Here is a 16,855-nt window from a genome sequence, read left to right on the forward strand (position 1 = left end):
AGAAGGAGAAAGAGTGTGGGGAGAGGCTGTTGGCCCAGGCACCCAACCTGATCCCAATTTGAGATGTTAGGGAGCAGTTTTTGACGCTCCGGGACCTTCCATTAACAATCATAGGAGCTTTGTCTCCGGGCTTTCCCTCTGGAAAACACAGTTTCAGACCCAAGAAATAAAGGAAGACCAGCGGCTTCCTTAGAAGGACGTGATGTTGCACTCCGTCTTCACAGGGTGCACGCAGTGGGGGAGCCCCAGACTGGGAACACGGCAGCACGTCGGGGGGAGGCGGGCAGCGGCCTGGTGCCGGACACTGAAGCGGAACTCAGCATAACTGCACAAGGTGGGCAGTGGCCAGCTCCCTCTAGTTACATCAGCCCGCTGTTCAGAGGCCTCTCCCAGAGGGCGCAGACGTGAAACCACAGAGCAGCTCTGAGCAGGAAGGGCCCCGCCCTCCTCATGCTGGAGGCCCTGGCTCAGCCCTTGTCTCTCCTGTCTCCTCTCCCTCCCGTGCCGTTCTTCACCACTGTCTTCACCACTGTGTCACTGTCACAGATGGTTGTGAACACCATCTGTGAGCTGATGACTCCGCGCCCAGACCTCAGACTGTGTGTCCAACTGTCTACCTGACATCGCCACCAGAAAGTCAGCAGACACTCCCTGACTGAGCTCCTGTCTTCCTCATGCGAACACGCTCTACCTCCCATCCTTCCCAGTTGAGGTCACCTCCAACTTCCCATTGCTCAGGCCTGAACCTTGCAGCCATCCTGGATTCCTCTTTCTCCCACACCCACAACCAGTCTGTCAGGAGACACTGTCATTCTATTTTCAAAACAGATTGAGAATCTGACCATTTTTCACCACTTGTATTACTACCGCTTTGTTGCAAGCTCCCATCACCTTCCACCTGGGTTACTGCCTTCACCTTCTAAGCGGTGTTGTGACTTCCGCCCTTGACTCCTAGAGACAGCAAAGTGCTCCTTTGGAAATGTGAGTCAGATCACGGGACACCTCTTCTCAAAGGCACCAGCGTCTCCCCTTCTGGCTTAGCGTAGAAGCCAAAATCTGGTCCCCTCTCTGATCGCCTCCCTTCCCCCATCCCTGCTCAGTTGGCACCAGCCATAGTGGCTGCTCCTCCTGCCCCGAAAGTCCTCTCCCAGCTATCCGCACGGATAGCTCCTCACCACCTCCACGCCCTTGCTTTGCTCAGAGCTCACCTCCTCAGCAGAGCCGCCTCATGGGAACGGCGCCTGCCCCACTGCTCCCCAGCGCCTCTGACCTCACTTACTCGGCACTATTTTTTCCATAGCACTTATCATCTCTTCACATACTGTAGGATTTCCTTATTTTCTGTACTCAGTGCATTGCTCGTTGTCTGATTATCCCCCGACCCTAGAATGCCAGCTCATGAGGAAGGAGCTTTTGTTCTCTCCACTGACATATCCCAGGCGCCTAAGATAGTGTCGACACACAAAGGGCACAACTCTGTCCACAGTGAGTGATGAATGATGGTGCTTGGCAGTGGGGGAAAGCCATTTCCTGAGAGGAAGGGCACCGCAGGTAGTAAAGGCAAGGAGGAAAGAGAAGGCATTTAAGGGGAGACGACTTTAAATGTGTGACTATTTGGGGGGCAGTTAGGATGAATATGGCATTTGGTGAGGGAATGAGAGTTGATTTCTGTAGGTTTAAAAGAGTCAGGTTCGCAGGTTCAGATCCCAGGTGCAGACTTATACCACTGTTGGCCATGCTGTGGCAGCGACCCACATATAAAGTGGAGGAAGATTGGCACAGATGTTAGCTCAGGGCTAATCTTCCTCAAGCAAAAAAAAAACTAAGAGTAAAAGATGATGAGCTACAGGTGAAAAGCCTCATGGATTCCTATCAGGCTAACAGCATGGGTTCCTGCCAAATAGAACACGTATCTGGGACTGGGGTTTTGTGATGACAGTAAGACTAGAAAGCACGGGGAAGGCCTGGAGCGGCACCAGGGAAACCATCCTGGAGCCGTGAGCTTCCTTGCACGAGGGAGTGTCCAGACCCAGGAGCTGCCAATGGCCTGAAGGCAGAACCGTCTGGGTGGAGGGACCGACTTCTGAGACTAAGCATTGTTGCTTGTGTCATTTGTCATCCCCAATATTGGCTGCCATCTGAGTGTGGGGCTCTGTGAGAACTGTGCTTGTGGCGCAGGCCTGTCAAGGCTTTGTCATGGGCAGTGGTGAACAGGCAGTGTTGACTCTGCCTGTCAGCCATCTCCAGCAGTCTAATCATATCTGGGAACCCAGGGCCCTTCCAGTGTCTGTAGGTAGTGAATTATAATTAGATATATTTGCTAGACACTAAGGCCCTCCTAGTTATCCTGCAGGATAACTAGGAAAGAATGTCACTGGCTTGGGTGCCAGTCTCTCCCATTCAGCAGTCCTTTACCATTTACACACACTTTTAATATAGATGCTCTTACTTGACCTCCAGGACACACTGCAGCAAACCCCCCCATTCCTGTGACAGATGGGGAAACTAAGTCCGAGGGCATTCTGGCAACACTTGTTCAGGAAGTAGCAGCAGCAGGACTCGACAACCCGCCAGTGCCGACTTCCTGTGCAGCCTCCCCTCTGCCCCCGCAACGCTGTCCTGATCTGGGTGATGTTCTCTTGGTTCTTTTTGTTCAGAAGCCAATACTTGTGTGGGAGAGGGAGAAGGTAGTCCAGAAATAAGTGTGGGGTCTCTGGACTCCTCTTCTTGCTCTCCATCACACACACTGTCCCCGTTTAATCTTCAGACAACCCTTCAGTTCGATTTTTAACAAGCTCCTCAATCTGGAGGAGTGAAGAGCTTCTCCATGTGGGATGAAGGGAGGCTGGGCAGAGCTGGAGGGGCATCAGAACTCTAAGAGTGGGCTGATAAATAATTTTTTGTTTATAAAATGAAAATAACCCCTATGGTTATTTAAAATATAAATGATAGAACGTGAGGGCTGAACAAATGCCAGCTGGTGGGAGTACCCAGCAGGGGGACATGTGAAATGTCGACGTTTGTCAAAGGGCAACATGGTTTAAAGAGACAGAGGAATCTGGCCTGGGAGGCCTAGATTCCAGCTGTGTGGCAGGAAAAGGCACTTAATCTCTCCACCATCATCTTTAACATCAGCAAATTCAGGATGAATTCTTGCCTATCAAATTCTCAGGGTAGATAAATGCAAAAGGCGAATTGTAAAGAGAAAACCGTTGCACAAAATGTAAGGGTCTGCACGGTGATTTCCTGTTCCTTTCTTGTCCTGTGCCCTCCCTCTTTACCCCTAACACAGCTACTTTCTCAGGGTAGAAATTTCATGCCCTAGAAAATGTCCTTTGCTTTGTCTTGGGAGAAAATGGCAAGTTGAGTGAGGATGTGGGCCTTGCCAACAGTGAGAACCTCAAAGGACCCCATGAGGTGCAAAGGGGCCTCTCTGCATCCGGGGGGCAGCTTGCTGTTACCTTTCTGTGTTTTCCTGCCATCGGGCTCTGTGTCCCTCGGCACAGACTTTCATGCAGATCCGCACTGCTGTCTGCAGATGGAACCCTCTGGAGGCAGGGCCCACCGCTGCTCCCTCTTCCCTGTTTCTCTCCTGACTGCTGGGCTCCAGAGCACCACAGCCGTGAGCTCTAAGCAATCGGCTCTGGCCTTCAGAGGTGTGTGCGCCGCTCACGGCCTGGAACAGCACCTGAGATACACCTGGGGCAAGTCCAACCTGCCAAACTGGCAGTGTTCCCAGGAGCGGGGGTGGGAGGTGCTGAGGGGAGGGAGGTGCAGAGCATGAGTAGGAAGATTGATTTTTTTTTTATGATCTGATGATTTACTGGAAGAAGTCAAGGAAGAGTGTATACACACACACGCACACACACACACACACACACACACACACACAGTGAGACAAAGACAACCCAGGGGGATCTCGGAGACAGAGGGGCAGTCGAATCTGGAGCTAAAGGGTGAGCAGGGAGGGAGCAAGAGTTGACAGGAGGTGGGTGTATGGGAAGCGTAACAGCCTCCTTCCAACGTCCATCTGCTGGAACGGGAGCAGACAGGGGCTTCTAACCATCAGGCAGGTCAAGTAACATGTCAGTTCAACTGATTGGGAGCAAATATGGAGTGGAGACGAGCAGGGTAAGGACACACCAGGGAGGCGGTCGGTAGGGTAGTTTCAAACATCTTAGATCAAAACTATAGCGTCTGCTCTGAGCTGTTCAACGGTTCAGTGCATCAAACATTTGTGCAAACATTACCAAGTCTCTTAATTAAGGAAAAATAATGACAAAAAATTAAACCACACATGTTAAAGACTAACCGCAAGATGGCTTGCCTATAGATAAAGAGAGAAGGTTTAAACATGCCAGGTAACAGAAGACATGTGCAGGGCCGGGAGCAACTGTGTAGGAGGAGGCAGCTCTCGGGAGAAGGCAGTGGGCCTGGGAGCGCAGGCCTGGGGTTCTGTCTAAGGCCAGGGAGCCAGGCGCAGGGCTGTGAGGGGCGAGGAGTGGGAGAGACCCAGGCAGGTGCAGGAGTGGCTCTCGGGGTGCTCCCACGGGGCTTCCACAGGCAGCGGGGAGAGGCCCTGGGGGCGCTCTCGGTGGTTCACAGCCGCCGGGCTCCTTGGCCACTCCAGACGAGAGGGGGCAGGCAGGCGTCCGAAAATGATGAACAAGACGGCCCTCCTGTTCTCTCCCAAACAAGCCTGGGGGCCGGGCTGCCTGCACGGGTGTGATGCGGCAGGGCGATGGAGCCTTCCCAACGTGAGCACAGCCGGCTGGGCCTCGGGCTGACACGGCAGGCTGAGCCCGAGTCCAGCCACGGTGTTCCGCATTGAGAGAGCTCTGCCCAAGATGCCGTGGGAGTGGAAAGGCCGGAGGGGAGAGGCAGCGGCCTGGGGGGTGGGGTCAGATGCGGTTGGGTCCTGGCCCCAGCAGCAGCCCAGAGGCTGTACATATCCCTGTCTTCTCCCTCCACGATCCTAGAGCTGTGTCCTCCTACACAGTGTGAGTCATGCCAGGCTGATTGTAAGGGGAGAGAGAAAACGATGCAGCAATCAAAACTTAAAAGGAAAGGGGGGGGGCCTAACTCGTTCCAAAAGTTAAAAATAAAAAAAGAAGAAAAAATTTTTCAAAATAAAGCAACAAGAAAAAAATCCTTTAAACCAATTTAAACAAATTTAGAAAACTAAATGAAAATGAGAAGGTGGGGAGGAGAAAATATAATGAAGGAAAAAACCAAACCGGGCAGAGACACGGGAGCGTTAGAGCAGGCACGGACAGTTAGGGACAGACGCCATGTACTTACGTTTACCTCGGTGATTGCTATATCAACAATGCTACCCACAACAATCAAGGCGTCAAATGTATTCCATGCATCACAGAAATAGTGCTGCATGGGGCAGAGAAGCCGAGGAAGAGAGAGAGAGAAGAGAAAAAAACCAACAACAAAGGAGAAAAACAAAACAAAAAAGAAGAGGAAAAATGAAAAAAAAAAAAAAAACAAAAAACACAGCATGAAAGAAAGGAGAGAAGAGAAAAAAATGAGAAAAGAAAGAGGTTACGTGGGCATATTAAATACTCTCTTACCACTCTACAGTTGTGGCGGCTCACACCTGGGGAACCTGGGTTTCTCGGGGTGGAGAGGCCTGACAAAACCTGGGTTAGTTCAAAGGTCACGATGGGCTGTGGCCGCCCTGGGCGGGGAGCAGCAGCGCCCACCGCTGCTCTCTCGGCTCAGCTCCCAGCTCCTGGGCCCAGCACAGTGGGGCCGAGCTGGGACAAGTGGAAAAAAAGGAGGAGAAGCTCCCACTTTTTTTCCCCCACAGGACGACGGCAGGTTCAATAAAAAGCATGACTGGAGGCGGGTAAAAACAGGAAATTAAATAAAATAAATAAAAGGAGGTGAAGAGAGAGTGAGAGAGAGAGGGAACAGAGGAGGCAGAGGAGGAAGGCAGGAGGTTTCCTGGGGAGGGCAGAGTCATACTCACATTAGTTTCACTGAGAATGACGTCAATTATGCTGCCAATAACGATGAGGAAGTCAAAAACATTCCAGGGATCACTAAAGTAACCCTACACAAGGGAGGGGCAGGCAGGACGGGATTAAAAAGGAATATTAGACAGACAAGAACAGAGCAACATCACCATCAGAATCACCGTCCAGGCACCTCACTGTTGCTGCTGGAGTTCCGAGCGTGCTCACGGTGGCCAGGAGCCCAGGAGGGAAGGGGATGGAAGGGAGCTGGCTAGCCAACCCTCCTGGCCCGCCTTCTTGTGGTCACATAGGCCCCTTCCTCCAGATCCATCCCACCTGCCCACCCTCCTGCACAGAGGCCCTTTCCACTTCCCACCACAGAAGGTGGGAGGAATGTCCATGTTCACCAGCTCCTATGCCCCCAGTTCTTTTCCATCAGAAGGGCCTGTCTGGAGGGAGAGTGGGAACACAGATGTATGACCCCTTAGAGGTGAATGGGCTGTGGTCCAATGGGTGATCTGAGAATTTAAAAGGCCCAGAAAACGACAGCATTGTGGTCCAGAAGGGTGGCCAGGTCATCTGGGCTCAGCAATGACTCACGTAAAGCTCAGGGACAACAAGGGGACCACATCATTAAAAAATGTCTATAATCAGCTGGACTCTATGCAGACAGAATCAGGGTCACCCTTGTTCCAGCACTGGCCATGCCTTGGTGTTTCAGGGGCAGCTCTGTCCTGACAAAGGCTTTACTAACTGAAAGGAGACAGAGTCGAGGGCAGTTGCATAGTTTGGAAATATAGGATATGGCCCTAAACAGTGCTTTCAGAGGTGTCTCCTAAGCACCTCTGCCAGGCTTCTTCCCCAACATCATCATTCTGGTCCTGCTGAAATGCAAATGCCACCCAGAGCAAATGGAGTTCTCAAAGCCTTTCCTGAGAACTGGACTGACAGGGGCAGTCTGGGTAGAGGGTATCGGGACACACACTTCCTAGGAACGGAATGTAGGCAGTCGTGTCATGGAGGAGAGATTCTGGCACAGAAGGGGAAGACCCGTGTCCCCACTTCACCACTTTATCTTGCACACATGGATTTTATTTGTTTTCCACCAGATTTGGAGAAGGGAAGAGATGAATGTTTTTGAAAAACTTTTTTGAGGTGCTTGGACAACTGTGAACTAAGGGATAGGCTGTTCCAGATGTCCTAGAGGATTCCAGGAGTCCTGGGTGGGTGGACCCTTTACAAAGAGTGAATGGACCATGTGCCTCTCTCAGAGGTGTGGGCGTCTGGAGAGCAAGGCTCTGTGGCACATGCGAGACATGCTCACGGTTCAGGAAACCCAAGGAGGGGACAGTCATATTCTCCAAGAACTGAAGAGATTTATCTTCTTTTAAAAAGGACATTTGCTCATTTAATTTTTCAAGGAATGTTCTGCAAAGGAGACAAGACAGGGCTGGACCACATTTCCTCAGCAGGACCAGCATTTTCCTTTTCTCCGAGCCACCAGTTGGGGCATCCAGGAGATGGAATTCTAGAGGTTGGGGAGTGAGTATGAAAGCATCAGGGGTCCTCTGAGAGCTTCCCAGATCTCTCTCCCCAGCTTGCTGAAAGGCTGCCAAGTCTCCCTTTTTATTTTTTACTCTCAAGAGCCAAGAGTCCGTGTTCTTCCATTTTCTCCTGGCTCTATCCAGCTCCCTTAACTTCCCACTTCCCAGCCATGCCCTCTTTCAGAGGGTCACAAGACATGCTGTCCTAGGGCTGTTATTCTTAGTGTGGGAGGTCAGGTCACAGGGAAAGGGGCCTCTCGGTTCCCAGGCATTTCTGCCAAAAGAAAACAGAAAGGCTACTCGGAGACTTTGACAGCCAGCCTGGGGGAGCAGAGGCTGGCCAGGGTGTGGGTTAGGTGAGGCTCAGCATGAAATCATGGCTTTCTTGTTGGCTTCCCAGAGTGTTTTTCTGAATATACCAGAGCCTTTGAGGCAGAGAGAGACTTCCCTCTCGAATTTAAGTCACACGCTACGAGCAGGAAAGAAGCAGTTGCCTCCCAGGTTCTCAGATACCATTCACAGGGCAAACGGAGAAGGCTGACTGGGGGCGGGGAGGCAGAATGAAGACCCTAAATGAACTATGACTATGTGTCTATTTTAAAATTAGGTTTTGGAAAATAGTGGGGGGAATATCTGTAGACAGGAATCCCATCTTGTGGGTAGAGCTATTTCAGAAGGGAAGGGAAAGGGAGTCAAGGAAGAGAAAGGAGAGAAACAGGGACCAGAGTAGAGTCCAGGAATGTTCAGCATTAGCCTAGGAAACGAGGTAACGAAACATTATTTGGGTTCGGGGGCAGGAGGAGAGAGAGGAAGGCAGAAGGCTCCGTGCTCAAGGAAGCAGGAGGAGTTGGAGTCTTTTCATCCATCAGACCTGAAACAAAATGGGTAAGCTGGCCTCGGTCTGCAATCCTCTGAGAGAGAAGAGGGAAAGGAAAAAGGTAGAGAGCAGGGCGAAGGCGAGGATAAACACAGAGTTAAACGCAGGCGAGCCCGGGGGAGGGCCAGCCCTCAAGGGACCCTGTCCACCTCTTGGCTGTGCATCACTTCTCACCCCTTCTCCTGGGTTTCTCTGTGTATGTGCAGATGCAAGGAAAACACAAAACAATCAACCCCTCCCTGACCACGGCCCTCTCCCAATCTGCCATGGCCGGCTCCCATTGGGCTGGCTGGGCTCTGCAGACATTAAAGCCTCGTGCCCATCCTTGTCCTCGCCAGGTTGTGCTCCTGGAGGCTTTGATTGGCTTCTCTGTCCTGTGGCAAGCTACTGGCTGGGCCCAGTGCCAGGGCCCACTGGCTGTAGAAGCCAACCAGCCTGTGACCCAGCGCAGTGGAAATTCCCACACACCCGGAATGCAGGGGTGAGGGAGCATGTCTTGGGGGAGGTGACAGGATCCCTTTAAGAGGCAGCTTTTCACCCTGACCCGTCCACCCACCTTCCCACCTCTCTGTCCCAAGAGCCGGTCAATTCTCCAAGCCCAACCGTGACGATGGTTTCAGATCCAGCTTTCAGGTCTCCATTCCCTTTGTCGGCCTCCTCCTCCCACCCTTCCAACAGTCCCTTCCTCCCACCCATTCCATGCTGATTCCCAAGAACAAGGCTGACACCCCCCATGTAGGTCAGCAGGTTGTCCAAGGGAGACACTTGGCCGCATCCCTAAGTGGGAGGGACTGGGAGGCATATGTTTTCCCTACACTCTCTGGAGTGTGACAGCTTAGTGTTAACTAGAGGCAATAAGGGTTTGGGGGCTAATGGAGGAAGAAGGGTACGAAAAAAATCATAGACTTTTTCTCTTATGAAAGTTTGGCCTGGAGCCAGGTTATCCCTGACACTCCTCCTTTCCCTCGTGACGGGGTCCCAGACTCGAGGGTAGAAGTCAGGGGTAGGGGAAGAACTTTCCCGGCTCTCCCTGTGTGGCGAACCAAACCTCTTCATGTCCAACTCCTCAGAGCCAAGCAGGGCTGATCATCCAGGAGGGATGATGTTTTTAGGGCTGGAAGCCTCTCCCTTGCCATGCCTAAACCACACAGATTCAGTGGATGTCCCCTTTCAAATTCCCAGCTGCTAGGAATGAGTTCAGAAGAAGGGCCCTTCCTCTAGCCATCCTGGAGAAGGCCTCTTGTGCATCCATCCAAGCTGATGAACAACTGCTCCTGCGATCTGCGGCTGCTTCTACCTCAGAATAACCCACTCTCCCGAGTGCTGTCGGCCCTCCGCTCACCGGCTGGCACAGGCAGAGTAAACACAGACCAAATTGCTATTAGCTTCAGCGAATCACTATTAGGAAGGAAGAAGTGCTGCAAAAGCACCATATGATGCATTTCCCAGGCACAGATTTTGGATTCTCCTCTCTTTTGGATTATCTGTGCCCTGATTCACTCCCTCATTGGAGCTATTCTAAGTTGAAAGAGGCAGTGTATGGGTTAAGGGCATCAGAGGTAGGGTGTCTGGGTTCATATCCTCGGGCACTTATGAGCTGGGTAACCTTGAGCAAATAACCTCTCCTTGCCTCAGTTTCCCCACAGTTAAAATGGAATAACCACAGGGTTCTGATGAGGATTAGATGCGACAACACGAGTAGAGCACTTAGACCTGTGCCTGGGCTGGAGTGCGCTCTAAGAAGTACCGGCTATCGCCACGGTTAATGAGAGTTGACTGGCCTCTCTCCTAGTTAAATAGGATTCACAGACTCAATTTTGGGGGCGGGATTGAACAGAGGGGAAGGCAGAGACCAGGCGTGTGGAGGAAGAGAGAAGAAGCCAAAGGTTCTGGAATCTTGAGCTCTCCTTTAGTCTGTCTCTAAGGCCTTTTCTGCCCCTCTTGAGTCACCAGTGGGTAGTGTGACCATCCTGAGACTCTTGAATGAAATCTGGCTGGTACCATTTTGAGATTGGTGACAGTATGCAAGTTGTGATGGCTAAATTTTGTTAGACTCAAGTTCATGTAGACAGCTAACTGCCACCTTCTCAGAAACCACTGTTGCTCCTAGGGAAGACCCAGGTCCCTCCTCCTCTGGCTAGAGAGCTGGGAAGAGAGCAGTGGGCTGCCCAGCGGGCCTGTTTGCTGTCTCTGACCCCAGAGAGCACGCCTCCTGCAGAGGGGTCAGGCACACGCCTTTGCCCTTGAATTCTGGGTTCTCAGCTCCTTCCCTGCCCAGAGCAGAGGTCTCCCTTGGGATCATCTCAGAGGCAACACAAGCTTTAAAACAGGTTGGCGGTCAGGAGCCACAAGAAAATCTGCACACCTGCGATTGTGCTGTCTCTTCTCAGGCGGCAAAAGTCACTTTGCCAGCATTACTTGTATTTGTCCTCTTCTCTATTCCTTCCCGCCCAACTTCATCATCCATCTCCGATGGGTGCAGCAAAGAGAAGCAAAGGAACACAGAGGAGGTGGTCAGGAAACAGGACCCCTGGTGGGGAAGCTGACTCTGGCAGTGCAGTCTGCCCAGGGGTCTGTACCCTGAGACCGTTTCCTCCCAGGGACACATGGAGCTCCAGAGAGTGCTGATGTGGGAGACCTGAGCTGAGACTAGAATGGGCCTGCAGGAACCGAGACAGAGTGGGAAGGGACAGATGATGGCAAGGGAAGGAAGAGTGTATGAGAGGATGGAAGACTCAACCGCCCAGAGATGGAGACGGCTGGGAAACGAAGGGATTACAGAAACGACGTGAGAAGAAAATGGTGAGAAGGGTATTAACAGGAAAGGTCACTTAAGGTAGATGGCAGGAGAGGAGAGGGGCAGGAGGAGAGGAAAACCCACACACACGGTGGAAAGTGGGGAGAAGGGGAGAGGAGAGAGAGAGAGAGTATGAGAGGAGGTGAAGCAGGATGGAAAGCTCCCAGAGTCAGGCCCAGGGCCTCAGAAGTGTCTGCAACTTGGGAGAGCAGCAGAGCCCACGGAAGCCAGAGGAAGGGGTCAAGGCCACCTCGTGGAGGCAGGGCCTAAAATGGGAGGGAAGGGGCAAAAGATGGCTTGTCCTTAACCCAAGGAATGCGGTCCCTGAAAGAGAGCAGGAGCCCCTGCTTGAGTGAGCAGCATTTGGGAGCCAGGCCAAGAAGCAGGCAGCCGTGCAGAGGGTCGGTGGTGGTGGGGAAACAGTGCCCAGTTGTTGGAAACACATCTTTCCCGGGTCTCAGTTTGTGGACCTGAGAGATGGGGGAGAGCTGAATGAACCAGGGAGGAGCTGAAAGCAGCTGGCAGTGCGGCAGCAGCGGCGATGTCTCAGTGTGAGTCTGTGAAGAGTCAACCCCATGGACCATCGCGGAACACAATGGTAACTGACACCAAGCAGAGATAATATAAATTGTATTACATTAGGATGCCATTTAGACATAACAATAATCATAGAAATCAGTGGCATCTAACAGAGCACACAGCTGCTCCCGGCTCCCTGGCAGCCTGGGCGGCCATGAGGATCTCTGCCTTCCTCTGTCAGCTCCCACCCTGCGATGTGTTCATTCAGAGGTGCCTGGAGGCTCACTCTGCATGGACAGCCTGGCGAGGGGGTGGGGGCGGTTTGAGGGGGGTGGACAAAGGGCAGGAGCAGGCAGGGGGCCAGGGATAGGGGCTGTCCTTGCCCCTGGTGAGAGGAGGCCCCCGGTGGGTGGTTGTCATGGGGGCTCTTCTCACAATTGTTAGAGAAACGCACACTTGGAACAGGACACCTTTTACGCTGATTTTTTCTTTGGAATTAAGCTTTTTCTTCCCCAGGAAACTTTCAAAGACCCTCATTCATTTATTGGTCTCACCAACACAGAAGGAGCACTTACTAGGTGCCTGGAACTGTGCAAAGCGTGGGTGTGCAAACTGAAGCACATCTGATGCTTGCCTTCCCCACGGGGAGCAGATGGCAACAGGGTTATCAGCTAAGCTCCTTCTGAGGACCGCGGGACGTTCTCTCTCTGCCTCAGTTTGCACTTGAGTAGCCTGCAGGATCCCGATAGCTGCTTCATGCCACTAATGCTGGAAGCGAGCTGATTTCTGCCAAGGGCTCCTCCAGACTAGGGTGTTGACTGGATGGATTCCCGTGGCAGGGCTAGGCTGGGCAGGTGCACTGCAACGAATGCCGGCAGCTTGAAGTTCAAATGAACATCACCAGCACACTTTGGGGGAGAGGGAAGCAGAGAACAGGCAGCGCTGGGAGTGGGTGAACAAGGAGGAGCAGTCCCACCCCTCCCTTCTGAGAACGAGCTCCGGCAGTGGCAGCCCTCCTTGGTCTGCTTGCCTCCAACCTGGCAGTCTCATCCTATGGTCCCCATGCCCTTCAGGACCTAATGGGCTGACCCCTCCATAGCAAAGGGGCAGGTATGACCCAGCTGGGATGGTTGGAGCCAATCCCCTGTGTCCACTTCAGTAAACAGAATGTGCATGGGATGCGCAACTGCCCTCGCTTGCAGAGCTGAGCCTCGAGCTGGGCAGGTGCCACCGCAGCCCGGCTTCCCTCTGTCACGCAGGAATAATCACCGCCCACGCCCTCAGGCGGTCTCGGAGGTTATCTGAATTCACACAGGACGTGTTCGGGGCCTCCTGGCTGTCGTGATCGTCCCTCCGGCTGCTGTGGTTTGAGCCTTGGCCCTGCTGGCGGCCTTCCTGCACCATGGAAGAGCCCCTCCCCTACAGCAGCGGCTGGGAGAGCTGGCGCTGCCCCAGGTCTGGCGGGTGGGGGCTAACGCCGCAGCCCTGCAGGTTTGGGGATCCCGCGTCCCCCTCCCAGCCTCGGGGGCGTGTCCCAGTTTCTTTCCCAGTGGCAGGGATGGAGAGGGGAACCAGTGTACTTTCCTACCAGGCTTCTTTACACAGCGTGAATAGTTTTCCACATTAAATATTAAATATAATAGCTAATACTATCTTGCCCACACGAAGGCTTTATGCAAGTCATGTAATTATTTTTTATCATTCATAGTGACTTGTAAGCTCTCGAGTGCCAGGCAGGAAAGAAACCTGTCACAATGTTGCAACAGTAGCAAATCCCTGAGTAGGAGAGCAGCGGTGGGGAGGCCTCTCCCTCACAGAGCCCGTTTGTGCCTGTCTGCGGGCGCTGTTCCGCATCAGGTACCCTGTGGGCATTCCGCAAATAAATAATAATCAGGGTAATGCCAACTCACCAATCAGGCGGCTACGAATCAGGCAGGGGCTACTCGCGCAGCACCTGCCTCTTGCCTCAGCACTGAAGCCGGCGGCCGGGGCGGGGCCGAGCGGTCAGCCATCTGCCGGCTGCCTCCCTCCTTCTCCTCTCTTTACTCCCTTGAACTTGACATACATAAGTGGTGACTTTCTGGGTCGAGGGGGTTCCGCTGATGGTGGGAGACACTGGCTTCTTAATAGTTTGAATACCAAGTAAAATTAAACCCGAGGCTGAAGGAAGCCCTACCCGAGCTTAAGGCCGCGGTTCTCGAGGGGGGAGTGCACTGCCCTCTAGGGGGCGTTTGGGGCTCTGCAGGGGCTCCGCCGTGATTCCGGGGATGTAGGATTTAGCTTTGAGCGGTGGGGCCCAGGGTGCCAAATGTTCTGCTCTGCGTGGGACAGCTCTGCCGGTGAACTGTGGGTGTCCTATGTGACCTCTGACAGACATGATGTAAGGTGCCACATGCAAAAAGGCTTGGCAGTTATAACTGATCTTGAGTTTTTATTCTTAGGTCTCGTACTTCTGCTATTTCATTAACCTCTACTTTTTGTGTGGAATGAATTCTTCTACTAAGGACAGACTTGTCCCATTATACTATAATTTAGGAATTATATGTATTTCTTTTACATTACATGTATAGATATGAATTTTCTATACATAAAGATTTGTTTCCTATGAATTTTATTTAAGAAAAATTAAGGAGGTATTCCAAAGCATTTGTTACAAAAAGGGAGCTTTGGTTCTAAAAGGATTGAAGGCAACTAGCTTAAAAGAATGTCCACATTCATTGTGACGTTATTTACAATGGCCAAGAAATGGAAACAACCTAAATGTCCATCAATGGATGATTGGATAAAGAATGGAAAAATGTGGTGTGTGTATATACATATATATGTGTGCAGTGGAATATTATTCAGCTATAAAAAGAAGGAAATCTTGCCATTTGTGACAGCATGGATGGACCTTTAGGGCATTGGGCTAACAAATAAGTCAGAGAAGGACAGATACCGATGATCTCACTTATATGTGGAACCTAAACAACAACAACAATAAAAAAGCCCGAGCTCACAGACACAGAGAACAGATTGGCGGTTGCCAGAGGCGGGGGTGGGGGTGGTGCAATGGGTGAAGGGGGTCAACAGGTACGAACTTCCAGTTATAAGTAAGTCTTGGGGATGTAACGTACAGCATGGTGACTACGGTTAATAATACTGTATTGCATAGTTGAAAGTTGCTAAGAGATTAGATCTTATAACTTCTCTCACAAGAAAAAAATTCTGTAACTGTATGGTGATGGATATTAACTAGACCAAAACAAAAAAGAATGTCTAAGTTTCCGTACAACTTTTAAAAAAGAAATATTCTTGCTTGCTCTTGGGGTTGAATTATCCAAGAGACGTTCATATTTCTAATGGTAGTTTTATCTACTCTGAACTTTGGCCATCAACCAGCGACTGAGGACGACCTCGAGCCTCAGGTTCTACTGAAGGCTCCCCAGACTGTTCCTCAGATAAACATTCCCAAGATGCTCTGACAGGACGCTTCTTCGGGCAGAACTGCCCCTCGCATCATTGGCCCCACCCACGCAATCCTCGAGGTCAGTTTTGTCTCATGAATCTTCGTGAGGCCCCTGCAGATTTCCAAAACTGTGTTCTGTGGAACATTAGTTCTGTGAGACAAAAAAACAGCGAAACAAAACAAACAAACCCAAAACAAAGATCTGGTCCTCCAATAAGGCTGCAAGGGTCTGGGCTCAGAGCTTTGGCTCAGCTCTGACCTGGGGCGATCTCAGAGCACAGCATACATCAAAGGCTCGAGTCTCGCACTGAAGAAACCTGTCTAATTATGTTTTAGGCAGGATTTCCTGAATTTAGGGGACCACGTTAGGGCCTCTGAGCGCCACCCCGGATGGCAGCTCTGTAGGCGTTCCTGGCCACTTCCTTAGTTTCCATCTCTGCTTTCCTCCCCAGCAAACTCTTAGACGGGAGGCTTGGGGGTGGGTGGCTGGAGAACTGAAGGGGGTTTCTTCATAGGATGTTAGAGCTGTAAGCCAGGGGCTGGAATCATTTTTGTGAGGAATGAAACAGGAGGCCAGCTTCAGTGTGCTCTCATTCAGGGGACATTTACAAGCACCTGATAGGTACAAAGTGCTACTGGGTTAGCATCTGGAAGGATACAAAGACAGTAAGAGTCCTGCTCAAAGACTGTTTGGAGCCAGCCCGACTCTTCATCCTCACCCTCACAGCCACCTCGCCATCACACTACGTCATGGCTCTGCGACCTCTCTCCATTTCTACTGCTGTCACCTGTGTTTCCAGGAACAGGCTCCTCACTGCACCCTTCTGGCCCCACGCCACTCCGTTCTTCACTAAGCAGTCAGCATGCTGGTTCACAAACATAAATCAGAGTGTGTAATTCCCTGGGTAAGGCCCCTGCTCCCTGTGGGTTCTGAGGGCAGTCAGACCTTACAGATCCCAAAGGACCTGCGTGCTCTGGCCCAGCCCACCCTCCGCCACTCACTGCTCTCAGTTCCCAGAACAAGCTGAACTTGCCCCTGCCTCGGGGCCTTTGCTTTTCCCTCTGCATGAAATGCTCTTCTTCTGGCTCCTGTTCAACCTCCAGGTCGGTTTGACAGGCACTTGCCTGACCACCTTATCTAAAAATGGGTGCCTCTTTCCCCACTGCTCTCCCTGGGGTGGCCTCTCCTCCAGCACAGCCCCTGCCCTATTCTGTAAACTTTTTGTTTATTAGCATCTCCTGCACACACTGTGAGCCCTGGAAAGATGGTACCATGTCTCAACATCATCACTGAGGTGCTCAGTAACTATTTATTGAAAGAAAAGATGGAAAACATAGTGCTCATGAGTGGCAGTTACAGAGGGGCACCTTCAGTTCAGTATAAAGGAGGGTTCCCACCAAAGCTGCCTCTTGAAATAGGGAGTCTCTTACAGCAGAAAGCAGAGTGTTTAGAGATTTCTACACTGATGGAAGATCAATGATCTTAACGGTGTTTTCTGACATTAACAGTCAGACTCTCTTTTCCTTGTTTTCCAGTTCTAGTTCTCATTCATTCATTCATGCATGCATTAAACTTTCGCTAAATGCCTCTCATAGGACACAAAAATGCACAGGAAATAGTTCTGGCCTTCAAGGAATTTAGCAATCTAATTTTTGTCTCCAGAACTTGCAAATCTTCCCATTGCAAGTGTTAAGTGTCCT

At 51.5% G+C, this 16,855-nt stretch overlaps 1 protein-coding gene across 9 annotated transcripts in view; it reads right to left on the bottom strand.

Annotated features, from left to right (window-relative positions):
• Window positions 1-16,855, bottom strand: part of CACNA1C (calcium voltage-gated channel subunit alpha1 C) — a 680,887-nt gene that overhangs the window by 49,178 nt on the left and 614,854 nt on the right. For 5 of the 9 annotated variants that reach the window (XM_070620344.1, XM_070620343.1, XM_070620341.1 and 2 more), the window contains one exon: window positions 5,308-5,385. In XM_070620344.1, the coding sequence (XP_070476445.1) occupies window positions 5,308-5,385 (78 nt within the window). Of the gene's footprint in view, window positions 1-5,301; window positions 5,386-5,983; window positions 6,068-16,855 lie in introns of all 9 variants that reach the window. The other 4 variants (XM_070620346.1, XM_070620348.1, XM_070620347.1 and 1 more) reach the window with 2 other exon arrangements.

This window comes from Equus przewalskii, chromosome 5 (assembly GCF_037783145.1).
Source record: "Equus przewalskii isolate Varuska chromosome 5, EquPr2, whole genome shotgun sequence".
In the NCBI taxonomy this organism is placed as follows: Eukaryota; Metazoa; Chordata; class Mammalia; order Perissodactyla; family Equidae; genus Equus; species Equus przewalskii.